Below are 13,196 nucleotides of genomic sequence, written 5' to 3' on the forward strand. Positions count from 1 at the left end.
AAGACCATTAAGCGTGGGCCTACGTCTATGCCTGGGGTCCGGAAAAGGTGGTTCGGCAGCAGGAATCATGGGATCACGGCGGTGCCATGGAGTGAGGAGGGGAGTTCCCGGTGGTGGGCCGGTCGAGCGATGCGCTGTGAGAAAAACTGGGCATTTGGAGTCTGAAAAATGGGAATTGGAGCCTCGCCCAGTCCCCACCCCCGCCGCCTCCTCAGTCCTTCCGTGCTTACTTTATCGCCACCGGTCCACATTCTGTCCCCATCCCACTCCGACCTCTCCTCGGTACTTCTCCATCTCCAGCCTGCCTCCAACTCCTCCATTACTTCTGAATCTGGTTTGTAAAAATCTGTGAGGATGGACGTTAGTTATGGTAAGCACCAATCCCACAGACTCGTAAAACATCAGAGAAGGATTGCAAGTGAAATAATTTGAAATGTAAAACATTCTTATTGTTGTTGTTTAGTCGCTAAGCCGCGTCTGACTCTTGCAACCCCATGGACTGTAGCCCGCCAGGCTCCTCTGTCCCTGGATTTCCCAGGCAAGAATGCTGGAGTCAGTTGCCATTTGCTTCTGCAGAGGATATAACCAACCCAGAGATCACTGAGCCACCTGGGAAGCCCCGTTCTATTATTACCTCTATAGTAATCGAGTATCAGATATTTTGCATTCATTGAAAGCTTACTCTGATGAAGCACTGGTCTAAAGGTTTTATTCCTGTCTTACTTAATCTTCACAACAAACCCAGAAGTTGAAACGTTTTTTCTCCTTTACAGTTGAGAAAAGCAAAGCTTAAAGAAAGTGATTAGCCCCAAGGTCACCCAGTCCATAAGCAGTAGAATCCGAATTTGAACACAAGCTTTCTGCTCTCAGAGCTCTGGAGAATGTTTCTCTTGCTAGGAATCGATGATTCTCAGTGACCCAGGTTAATAACGTATGGTGATGAATTTTTTAAATAGTGTTTTCAGTATAGGCAGAAAGTGGTACTTGTCTCTGAGGGATCACTAGAGGTAGGTGTGTTCAGAGGAGTTGTTCATTCATCCATCCATCTGTAATCTCAAGAACTAGGCCCTTTATTAGGCAACTGGTATACAGATAAGATTGGAGAAGGAAATGGCAGCCCACTCCAGTGTTCTTGCCTGGAGAATCCCAGAGACAGGGGAGCCTGGTGGGCTGCCGTCTATGGGGTCGCACAGAGTCAGACACGACGGAAGTGACTTGGCAGCATACAGATAAGATAGGAGTTGGAGCAGGTGATCCCTAGTGCCCTCATCTCCCCGTAGGGAAATAACTGATTAAAATGGTTATAAACATATGCCACGTACCTCCTTTATTCCTTTCAGCTGCTGAAAACTTTCAGCTCTAATAAAGCAGATGTTTATGGCAGGTGGACTTATAGCAAAATTCTAATACCCTTGTTGCTTCAGTGTTTAAATGGGGGGGGGGGGGTTGGTCACTATGCCACTCAGTTTCTTTTTCCTGGTTTTCTTCCTGATGTCAGAAAAGAACTTGAGATACTACATAGACCATTCTCTGCTTTCAGATAAGAAGTTCCATACTGTGAAACCCTTTGTTGACATTTTTTGGATAGCTGATTCCTGGCAAAGGATCTTTAGTCCTCTTTTTTTAGAGTTTTCTTTTTTAAAAGTAGCTTTATGAACTTATTTATATATTAAGTAAGTACAGCAGCATATTTGGGGACTCTTTAACTTTTTTAAAGATTGTTATGCTCAGAGCATTGAAAGTATGGGATGTAAATTTTGTTGCTCTCAAAGGAATTTCTCCAAACATGCTATTTATAACCTGGAGCTCTCTTAATATTAGTACATTATGTTTAATTTTTTGTAAATTAGGGAAAAACTTAAATAGTCTTTCCTTTCCATAGTTTTGCCTTGCCTGAGATGTAACCAAATTAGATATCATCTGTAATGTCCCTGATAGGAGCTCACCCAGGTTTTTCAAAGAATTCTAGGGTCAGGAGATAGTTGTTTCAGAAAACAATTTCACTGATTACTTCTAGGTATCATTTTTTCTTCCCTTCAGTTTAGTTCAGTCGCTCATTTGTATCTGACTCTTTGTGACCCTATAGACTGCAGCACAACAGGTCTCCCTGTCCATCACCAACTCCCAGAGCTTACTCAAACTCATGTCCATTGAGTCGGTGATGCCATCCAACCATCTCATCCTCTATCGTCCCCCTCTCCTCCTGCCTTCAATCTTTCCCAGCATCAGGGTCTTTTCCAAGTGAGTCAGTTCTTTGCATCAGGTAGCCAAAGTATTGGAGTTTCAGCTTCAGCATCAGTCCTTCCAATGAATATTCAGGACTGATCTCCTTCAGAATGGACTGGTTGGATCTCCTTGCAGTCCAAGGGACTCTCAAGAGTCTTCTCCAACACCACAGTTCAAAAGCATCATTCTTCAGCGCTCAGTTTTCGTTACTCTCACATCCAACTCTCCAAGTCCAACTCTCACATCCATACATGACTCCTGGAAAAACCATAACTTTGACAAGACAGACCTTTGTTGGCATAGTAATGTCTCTACTTTTTAATATGCTGTCTAGGTTGGTCATAATGGACTCAAATCAATTTCCGTGTAACTTCCATCTGTTAATCCTATTATCTCTCTTGCAGAGCTGTTTTTTTGTAACACAGCTGTCAACTATATGAGGATAACAATCAGTTCCTCTAAATCTTCTTATCTGGTTCAAATAGGCAGTTTTTTCCACCTGTTCCTCTCATCACAAATGCTCCAGATCCTTCTCTAACCTGCTTATTTCATATTCGGTTGTAATTAGTCTTATAAGATGTGATGATCAGAACTGCTCAGTTTGTCAAATGTGGTCCAGTCAGTACAAAGCATAGGTGAGACTGTCAGTCAATGTCAGGTAATGTTAACTCTGAAAAAGGCTTTAGATCTCATTTAGTCCACTTAGTCCAACAACTGCTTCCTGCCTCCACAGATTAGCAGTGAAGTGATGTGCCTGAGAATGTAGCTATTTGGTTAAAAAGATGGGACTGATTGCAGGTCTCCAGATTGCTAATCTAGTCTTTTTTTAAAAAAAAAAAAAACATTAAACCTGTCTTTTCCTTCCATGAATTTACTACAACATTGAAAATATTTTTTACCGTACCATTTAGGACCAAAAATATTTTAGAAGGTGGAATAGGGTAAGATGGGGAATCTACTACTGTAGCCATGCCATGCTGGCGACATTTTATAATCCACCCTGAAATTGTGAGCTGCTGTTTGTTTAGGTCTCCTCCAACCCAATTCAGTTAAATTTTGGATGCCAAATGTAGGACTTTACATGTATCCGTTTTACTTTCAGTTTATGTTTGCTCTATTTCCTTAGTCCCCAATGTGCATGATTACTAGCCAATGACTAGAGTCTTTATTTGGTTTCCTCTCACTACGATTCCCCTCGTTCACAGGACTTACTCCTACTCATCCTTTAGTTCACCCAAGGATCATGTCTAGAAAGTCTTTCCGCTTCCTTAGCTGTCCTCTGTCACTTCCACCAGTCTTGGGTAGATGCCCCTCCTATGTGCTCTCTCAGTGCCCACTGCATACCTCGGTCATGGAATATTGTGCTGGTATCATTGGTGTCTGTGTCCCCTACAAGAATAGATTTGGTGTCTTAGTCTTCATTTTAGATTCTCAGTGTACAAACTGATTCGAATTATTGGAGTATATCATTTTAGCATATATAGATTGTGACAGTCACCTATTGCCACAAAAATGCTTTATAACAAACTATACTCCAAATCAGTGGCTTGCAACAAAAGCATCTGTCCTCATGCCATAGGGCTGCAGATCAGTTGAATTTTGGGTTTGATGGATTCGGGCCTGAGCTGGGCTGGACTTAGCTCTTGCCTGCAGGTTGTTTTCGGATCCGCTCCCCATGGGTTTATGCTCAGGCTCAAGCCAAAGAAGCAGCAGCTACTTGGAGCATGCTCCTGTCCTGGCAGGTGAAATACTTTGTAGCTTTCAGAAATAGCAGGACTATTTAAAGTTTCTCCACAGTAAAAATTCATATGTCTTACATCCATTCTCTACATTGAACAACTCCCCTCCCTTTATCATGCATCCCCTGAATATATGAGTGAAATAAGCAAAGGACATGTCCTTCGTTTTCTTTTTTTAATGACCATTAATATTTTCTCACACACTCTCTGGGACTTCGTTTCTAGGCAGCAGTGGTGCTGTGTATGGATGTGGGCTTGGCCATGAGTAACTCCTTTCCTGGTGAAGAGTCCCCATTTGAACTAGCAAAGAAGGTGATGACCATGTTTGTGCAGCGACAGGTAAGATTCAGAGTGGTCTTGAGCTTGTAACTCATGGTTTAACTGTCTATGGCTTCAACTTAGTAATGCAAGATGCCCACTTCTTTATGTTGTCCACCCTCGGTATTTGGGGTAATCTGAGGAGTTATTCTTATACACACTCACGTGCAAGTCCAGCTGCCATTAGAGCCTGATGTTTTTTCTTGTCTCGTTTTGGCTCCTCCACTGGATATTGCAGCTTTTCCAAAACAAGAGGCAATGTAATGTTTAAATATGTAACTGCTATAGCCAGATGACCTGGGTTTGAATCCTTGCTCTGCCATGTCACTTACTAACCTTGCTATCTTGATTAAGTCTTTCAGCTACCCTGTGCCTATTCCATTTGCCTTCTGCTGGTTACAAACTACCCTCCCAAAACTTAATGTCTTAAATGACAGTTAAAAAAAGTCATCCCTTGTGGTTTTGTGAGATAACTGGGTGTCTGAGACGGGTAGTTCTCTCTGAGGCCTCTCGTGCGGGTGCACTCAGTGGTGGCTGGGGCTGAGTCATCTCAAGGTTCAGTGGGGCCCTACATATACGTCCGAGATGCTCACTCCCGTGGCTGATGGTGCTGCCTTCTGGTGGCTGTGTGCTCAGTTGGGCCTGTCCCCCAGAACCCTTACATGTGGCCTCTCCGTGTAGCTTGAGATGCTCAGTATAGCAGTTGGTTCTAAATTTCCAAGACTGGATATTCTAAGAGATCTGCTTATGTGACTTTTATGACCCAGCTCTATAAGTCCCAGAAAGTCATTTCCACTGCCTTCTGTTAGGTCACTTAGGTAGCTCACGTTCAGTGGGGGAGAAGGGGGCGGGAGCTAGACTCCCGTGCTGTTTTCAAGAGTAGCCTCTAAGTTCAGAGGGAGGAGGAATGGATGGAGGCCACTTTGAAGACATGATGCCTCAGTGTCCTTTGTGTCAAAAGGGGGAAAATAATAGTACCTCTAAGAATAAAGTGCTTAGAACAGTACTTGGCGTATTGTAAACACTGTATATGTTTTTATTACCATTATTACTACAGTTATTCATTTCTGCCCTTTCTACCTGGTTTGACTGCTGTTTTTGCTAAGTCCATGAAGCTCTGCTTCATCCACTGCTCCCCCGGACACCTCTGTGCTTCTTCTGGGTGTTACCTTTTCCACTTGGAACTAGTACCTACCACCTGTCATCCTAGAGTTGTTGTTTTTTTTTTTTTTTTTCTTTTTTTACAAATTCTGATAACCTGAAGCCCTAATCTAATGTCTTAAAGAAGACAAGGATGCTCTTAACCCTGTTCTTGGTTATAGTAATTAGTGTCAGTGATACTTAAATAGTGGGGTTGTGCCCCCGTGTAGTGTGTGTTTAGTTTTTAAAGAGTACCAGTGCTTTCGGTCATTATTTGTGGCTCTGCCCCTTGCATGGGAGTCAGAATGAATCTGGAAGGCCAGGAGACAAAACCTGGTGCCACTCCCATGCTGCATGCAATTTTCCTCCCTTCTCCTGGCTGAGATTCTGTCGTCAAGTAAGACTGTCTTGCGTCAAGATGAATACTTGTGTGGGATACAGCTAGAACTCTCGCTGGCCCGCCCCACGGGTGTGCTGGAAATATCTGAACCCCAGCAACTGGGACCTTCCCTCCATGTGCAACCGGCGGTTGTAGCTGAATTGCTAACAGAGCAGAGAGAGATGAGGAACGACAGAATCCCACCCTTTACCCACGCAGCATTCTTCTTACCAATGGCTTATGTTAGTGAGCAGGTGGGAACAGGACTGCCTTTTGTGTCATACTATGGCTTGTTTTTTTAATTTCATTACAAAATGCTTCGTAAAAGAAGCAAGTACAGAGAACAATATAATGGAAAGCTGTTTTCCCATTGTCTAGAGCTATATCGCCCTAAAGTTTTACACTGTTTGTTTGATTTCTTTTCTTTCTTAAAAAATCTTAAATTAAGGCCTCCTGTGTCTCTCCTCCTAACACTTTTCTTTCCTCTTCCTCCCCTCCTTTCCTCAGAATTTTCAGTTATTACTGTGCATATTTTATACTTTGGTTTAAGTGTATTTGTAAATAATATTTAGTATTGTATGAAGCTCTCAAAAGTATATGTAATAGTACTATGCAGTACATATAATTCCACAAGTTACTTTTTCTCAACCTTATGTTTTTGAGATTTATCCATGTTGGTAAACACTGAACACATTCATTCATTTTTTTTTAACTAGGGTATAATATTCCATTGTATAAATATTTTGCAGTGTGTTTTTGCATTCTTCAGTTGACTGTTTTCAGTTTTGCCCTGTTATGAACAGTGCTGAAGTGAACTTGAACTTTCTTGTCCCTTGTCTTCTTGTGTACATGTGTAAGGGCTTCTCTATAGTATATATACCTACAGGTAAAATTGCTGGGATATAGAATATGAACCAGTAATTTTCTTTTAATCTCTGAAAATTTTCAACCAGGGATAGTCATTCCAGAAAGACAGACTAAAATCTTTTCAAATCATCTGTAATTAGTTTTCACTGAGAATGAGAGTCTAATTTGGGTGGAAGCACATCAGAGAAACTCATCAAAAGCAGTTAGTGCCCACCCATTCCTCCACCACAAACTGTGTTAAAAGGACAGGACCTTTAGTCAATGAAGAAGTCCATTTAGAACCTAGGAACTGTCACTGCCCATCAATCCCAGGGGCCAGTTAGCCCAGTATCCTGTTGTTGCCAATGGCCCCAGGGGCCTCCCCAGGGGAAATATGCTTGTCTTGCTCCCAGAAGGTTAATAATCTAATGGCCTCCAGGTGGTATTGCATGATTTGCAGCCTTCTCACGTACTTCTCTAGGTGTTTGCTGAGAACAAAGATGAAGTTGCGTTGGTCCTTTTTGGTACCAATGGCACCGAGAACGCCCTCGCTGCTGGGGATCAGTATCAGAACATCACAGTGCATAGGCATCTGATGCGCCCGGATTTTGACCTGCTGGAGGACATTGAAAGCAAAATCCAGCCAGGTTCTCAGCAAGCTGACCGTATCCTTTTTTCAGCCAGAGACGACTCTGAAGAAATTTCTTTTAACCTAGGGAATTGTCATCTAGTTCGGTGAGGTTCTTTAAGAGTCCTTGGTCTGAGTATATGGACATTTTTGGCGCTGAGGACATCATGGATGTGAAGCACATTAGGACTTAGTGTGAAATAGTTACACATTAATTGGTTGGGTGGGTGGACTCCAAGCCCATTGATTGGTTGGGTGAGTGGACTTTTAATTACACATTAAAAGGTTGGGTTGGGTGCCTGGACTCCAAGCCCTCCAGTCTCTGCCCTAGTGACATTGAGAGGATGGGAAGTATCAGAAGTGTGTGTGTTGACTGTGCAGAAGGCATGGTGGTGGCAGTAGTTAGATATGTTTGGACGTAATGCTGTACAAGAGTACGTCATTAGCCTTCTCCTAGCCTTCCTGCATAGAGGATGTTTGTATGCCAAAAATCAGACTGATGCCCCAACTGTGAGACTTAACAATTTCTTCCACAGGTGTCCTGTTCCTCTTATTTTTTTAAACAGTGATGCCATCTCTGGTCACTGGGAGGTGCTGCTGTGCTGGGAGTGACTTACAGATGCTACATTATGGCTCACTTCATGTGTAAGAATGGGCTGTAATCACAGAAGATAAGTTCTCGATACAGTAAAATGGCATCATAATTTTTCATTAAATGAGTGGAATATGTGAGATTACCTTTCGGCTTACTTCATTTTTCCTGGTTGTATGTTTTAGGAAGTCTACTTTGATTTTTAATATATATAATGGATGTATGTTAGTGAAATAAACTTGGAAGAAGGGCACTTGGGCAAGTACTTTTAAATCATCACACAGTCAGCCCAGTGTCCACAGGTTCCAGCACTGGGTCTCACTGGGGAAAAGTTGCGTTTTGGGGGGATAAAGGGACTGTTTGATGTTATCTTCTGCCCTTAACCAGCTGAGTCCTGGATGCCCTCATCGTCTGCATGGATTTGATTCAAGAAGAAACTCTGTAAGTATCTCAGCTGGAGATAGTTGGAAATGAACCTCTGAGTGTGGAATCAGACTGTTTGGAAAATGAACCCTTGCACGGTTGTAGTTGTGGTGCCCTGCAAACCCAGGGATTGAACCCAGGCCTCCCGCACTGCAGGTGGATTCTTTACCGTCTGAGCCACCAGGGAGGCCGGGAGAGGTCCTTGTTTATATTCTACCTTCTAAAGGCTGGAAGGGGATCCTTTTTATCATAGTGACCACACCTTTAACTGAGGTGGTTAAAGTTCGGAAATCAGAGACTTAATATTTCCATAATGCTCAAAAATTTTGCCTAGGACGTTTAAAGTGTGAGTCACAACTAGGTTGCTTATGTGTTTAGTAAGAACTTAGCATCAACAGCACGTGGACTTCTAGAGTGTAATCACATTGTTAACTGGAGCTAATTGGTTCCTTACCCTTTTTCTGCTCAGTGACTAAGTACATTTGAATTTGTAGGAAATGATTCAGAAGAATGATTTGTTAATGTACTGATTCTGTCTTCTAGAGGAAAGAAGTTTGAGAAGAGGCATATTGAAGTGTTCACTGACCTCAGCAGCCCATTCAGCAGAGATCAGCTGGATATTATAATTCATAACCTGAAGAAATCTGGCATCTCCCTGCAGTTCTTGTAAGACCATACGAATAATAATTGTGGACAGCTCTTGTGCTCTCATGATGCAGTGATAGGACCCCTTCATAGAGTGCTTGGTTTGCAGGAGTCCTCTCTGCTCTTGAGTATCTGCCACATTAATAACTTCAGCCAGCACTCATTGATTACTTTCTGCGTTCTGGTAACTCTTCTGAGTTTTGATGATAAAGGGATGAAAGTCACAGTGAAACATGGGAATTTAGCTCTGTAGCACACTCAAAGAACTGAGGAATTAGAGAAATCTATTAAGATCATTCAGTTCATCCCCTGCCTACATAGAAGACTTTACCCAACAGTTACCAGATTGGTAGTATCTTCTCTTAAATGTCCTAGAGAACTGTGTCTTAAGGACAGTAGATGTTTTTAGGATAGAGAAGAATGTCAACTTGGGAACCATTTTAAACACATATGCTTATTTTTAACTCTTTTTCAGATCTAAAGGATACATACACATTTGTAAAATGTAATTTGCTGTGTGTTTTCACAGATGAGGTAACAAACTTAGGGGGAAAATATATTTCACAATTTTCTAGGGAGAGAGTCCCTCCTCTCTCACTAACTTGAATTTCCCCTCCAGGTACTTTCTTTATTTTATATCCCTTACAGAAAGTTCTTTTCACTATATTAATCCTTCCTGCTCCATCTAAAACCTGTTTTTCCTTGTCCTATTTTTTGGTAAAACCAGAGTGATAGTATAGAATGTTGAATTATTAGTCTTCTGAGGACACTCATTTTTCAGATTGAGAGCTCTACCAGGAAGCCTCCAGCTCCAAGTGGTACGCCCACGGCTTCTTTAATATGTCTGCCATGGGGAATTAAGAACCTCTGTTGCATGTATGTGCTTCTTAAGACTGCTGAGGGGCATCTCCTTTCTGTAGAACTGTAGAAAAATAGTTCAGAATAAGCCATCAAGCTGATACTTGTTAAGATGGTACTTCAGAGAAATTAAGTGCTTTTTAAGTGATTCTTCTTACTGAGTCGAGGTTTTCTCAGCACTTCAAAAGCCCAGCGTGGTTTCTGTTCCCTGCTCATAATCTCAGATGTCTTTACATCCTTCACACGTCCTGTACTTCTGTCAGTTTCACTGGAAAGGGCTACTTTTCCTTTTGCGTGAGCAATACTGTAAAGCAAGCTGAGACAGAACAGAGCCTTTTCTTCCACTGGCTTGGTATTTGACTGGTTGTTTATACAATGCTGATTGGATTGTTTAACTCTCTCTTCCTTTGCTGCAGACCTGTAGCATCCAAAGTAGAGTTTTGGGTTTTCTTGTTTGGTGTCCCCCATGTATGATTGATTCTTCTAGTTGGACCAGACCTTCCTGACCCTTTATTTTCATCATCCCTTCTTCCTGGTTGATGCTCTGGAAGCAGCAATAGTCTCATGCAAACACGATGTGCCATATCCTGCTCCCTGGAAGCTCTTTTTTCATGTAATGCAGGACATATACATCTGTCATGCAAACAATATGTAGAAAAAAATGTAAATGGAAAGCTCTGTTTTAATGATGGCAAATAAAATGATAAAGGAATCACCTTAAAAATCCACATGGGGTGACTAACAGATAATGTTGAGTAAACTGAAGAAGCCATTTGGGTTTCCAGGGACACAGTGGGGTGACATGCTACAGTGGAAAGAACCTTGCTCTTTCAGTCAGATGACCAGGTCTTTGCTCATCTTTAGCTATGCGGCTTTGGCTAAATTATTTTGTCTCTGTATATTCCATTTCTTTTCAGAAGATGAAGACAGAAATCTCTGTCTACCTATAATATAAAGATGAAATGAGATTGTTTATATGAAAGCATTTATAAAGTGTCATATAGATTATTATCATAAAATGTGTTTCGTTGGTTTACTTTTCAATTTGTATATTGATTATTGACTATTCCCATGACTGTTGATCCCAATCTAGTTTTAGTCTCATTTCAAACAACTGAAGTGAAGCAAGAACAAAATTGGTTTTACTTATTTCTAGCAATTAACTGATTTCTGTATAAGAATTTTATATCTAAAATAATGATGATAATGTTTGTGTTATAAGTATTTTAACACTTTATCTTACTGATCTTTATAATAACCTTGAGAAATCATTAATGGGCATTTGTTTGTTATTTATGTCTGCCTAGAATGTCACCCAGCTTTTTTCTAGGAAGCATTTCTTCCTACTCATTAACCTTATGGCTTGAATGAAAGCTGACCTCTTCTAGATCTGGCCCCCAGGTTACCACTGATTCCTGCTTTTGATTTTGTGCTTTTTGAATTGGAGAGTAGAGGGTTAAACCCTCAATCCCTCTTTGGTAGTGGAATTGGGCTTTATGAGCCTGAGGGTGTTCAGAAGCAATGTGGAGGAGAGAGCAGGCCAGCATAAAGGCAAATGAAGATGAAATACAGAGATAGAGTGAAAGGCTCACAGAATCCTTGTGGTGTTGGAGACTTTGGATCTAGTCATCCTAAGGCCATGTGCAGCCTCGCCCTTTCAATTATTTTGTTATGTAAGCCAATAAATTTGGCTTACATAAAATCCAAACCGAAGAGGTTTCAGTTACTTGAAACTGGTAAGAGTACTGGCTAAGGTAGCTGAGTGCTATTTGACAGCTGAGAAATGTAAAGCTCAGAGAAGTTGACTGACATGTCCATTTTCTCATAGCTCGTGAGTGACAGTCAAAGAATTGGAACCCGGTTTATTATTTGGCCTCAGAGCTTGTGTTTTAACTACTGCTGATCTTTTCTTGGTAGTTTGCCTTTCCCGATTGGCAAGCAAGGTGGAACTGGAGACAGAGGAGGTGGCAGCTTGCTCTCAGACCACCACGGGCCTTCCTTTCCTCCAAAAGGAATCACCGAGCAGCAAAAAGAAGGTATTCAGATGGTGAAAAAGGTCATGATGTCTTTAGAAGGTGAAGATGGGCTGGAGGAAATTTATTCCTTTAGGTAAGAAGTGAAAACATTGTCTACAAATTTCAGTTGTAAGCATATTCATTTCTCTTTTGATCAGAGAGCTCTCTAATGCTTTTCCTTTTCTGAGCCATTCTTGAATTAACAGTTATACTAACACTTTAATAAATACTCTGGTTTTTATTAAAGAAATGGTATACCAGCCTCTAATCCTTTTCTTTGAAGTTTGCGTGGTTGGCACAAGGTTTCTCCTTTATTTCCAGGACTGTCAGGAGAGGTTGGAAATATATAGATATAATGAAAGATTTAACAAGTCAAATGATAAAAGATGAGGTGGTAGATTTCTTCTTTATGCCAAGCTTGGGGTACATTTCTCAGGCCCTTCCTTGTCATACACCTAAAAAATATTCTTAATTATAAAAGTGGATTCATTTCGATATATGGCAAAACCAATACAATATTGTAAAGTTAAAAAATAAAATAAAATTAAAAAAATAAATAAAAGTGGTATCAAATCTGAGATAATACTCAGTATCCTCTTGTCCTCTGATTTGGGTTTTGGAGGCAGTATACTATAATATAGTAATTTTTTGCCATTTATTTATTTATTTTTAGCTTTTTGACTGTGCTGTGCAGTGTGCATCCCGACCAGGGTTCGAACCCATGCCCCCTGCCGTGGAAGTGCAGTGTCTTAACCACTAGACTGCCAGAGAAGTCCCTATATATAATAGAGTGATTTTTTTTTTTTAAAGCTTTTGTCACAAAATAGTTTGGTCAGGCAAACACAAAACAAAACCCCCAAATTTATAACCTACTTACTCCATATGGGCTTTGTAAAGGCAAGAAATGGGAAATCCCGGAAGTACCATGTAACAATAAAGCAAGCTGCTTTTTTCAGCCATCCAGAGATAGTGGAAGAGACTGTTATTCTTGGTTGGAATTGGATATACACTTGGTTTGAGCAAAGAACCTGACAGGGGCCCCTGGCGTCTAGAATGGTGTATGTTTGAGGGGCTTGATTTGGTGAAAGTGGTGGCGGCATACTCTGCCGCACAGTATGGCTTTTTTAGAGTTTCAGATTTTCAGGAATACTACCTAATGTTAAAGAATTCATTCCAGTTTATCAATAAATACACAAAGCACGAGCCTTTTAAATAAAATTCTTAATTGTTGAAGTAGATCAACAATTAAGATTTTTTTGAGTAGCGATAGTGTATATCTGCTCTAATTTTTCTTCTCAATCACAATTTTTACATAATTCTAATGAGCTATAGTTGATAAGTGATAAACCTGCTTCTCTAAGTATAGATACTCTTGGAAAATTGCAGG

General features: G+C 40.9%; 1 protein-coding gene across 4 annotated transcripts in view; it reads left to right on the forward strand.

The window, feature by feature from the left end:
* The window catches only part of XRCC5 (X-ray repair cross complementing 5), an 84,283-nt gene that overhangs the window by 183 nt on the left and 70,904 nt on the right, over nucleotides 1-13,196 (forward strand). For 3 of the 4 annotated variants that reach the window (XM_025278223.3, XM_006076459.4, XR_006548945.2), the window contains exons 2-6: nucleotides 4,191-4,304; nucleotides 7,130-7,313; nucleotides 8,261-8,309; nucleotides 8,835-8,957; nucleotides 11,712-11,903. In XM_025278223.3, the coding sequence (XP_025134008.3) occupies nucleotides 4,191-4,304; nucleotides 7,130-7,313; nucleotides 8,261-8,309; nucleotides 8,835-8,957; nucleotides 11,712-11,903 (662 nt within the window). Of the gene's footprint in view, nucleotides 1-134; nucleotides 371-4,190; nucleotides 4,305-7,129; nucleotides 7,314-8,260; nucleotides 8,310-8,834; nucleotides 8,958-11,711; nucleotides 11,904-13,196 lie in introns of those variants that run through there. The other variant, XM_006076460.4, reaches the window with a different exon arrangement.

This window comes from Bubalus bubalis, chromosome 2, assembly GCF_019923935.1.
Source record: "Bubalus bubalis isolate 160015118507 breed Murrah chromosome 2, NDDB_SH_1, whole genome shotgun sequence".
In the NCBI taxonomy this organism is placed as follows: Eukaryota; Metazoa; Chordata; class Mammalia; order Artiodactyla; family Bovidae; genus Bubalus; species Bubalus bubalis.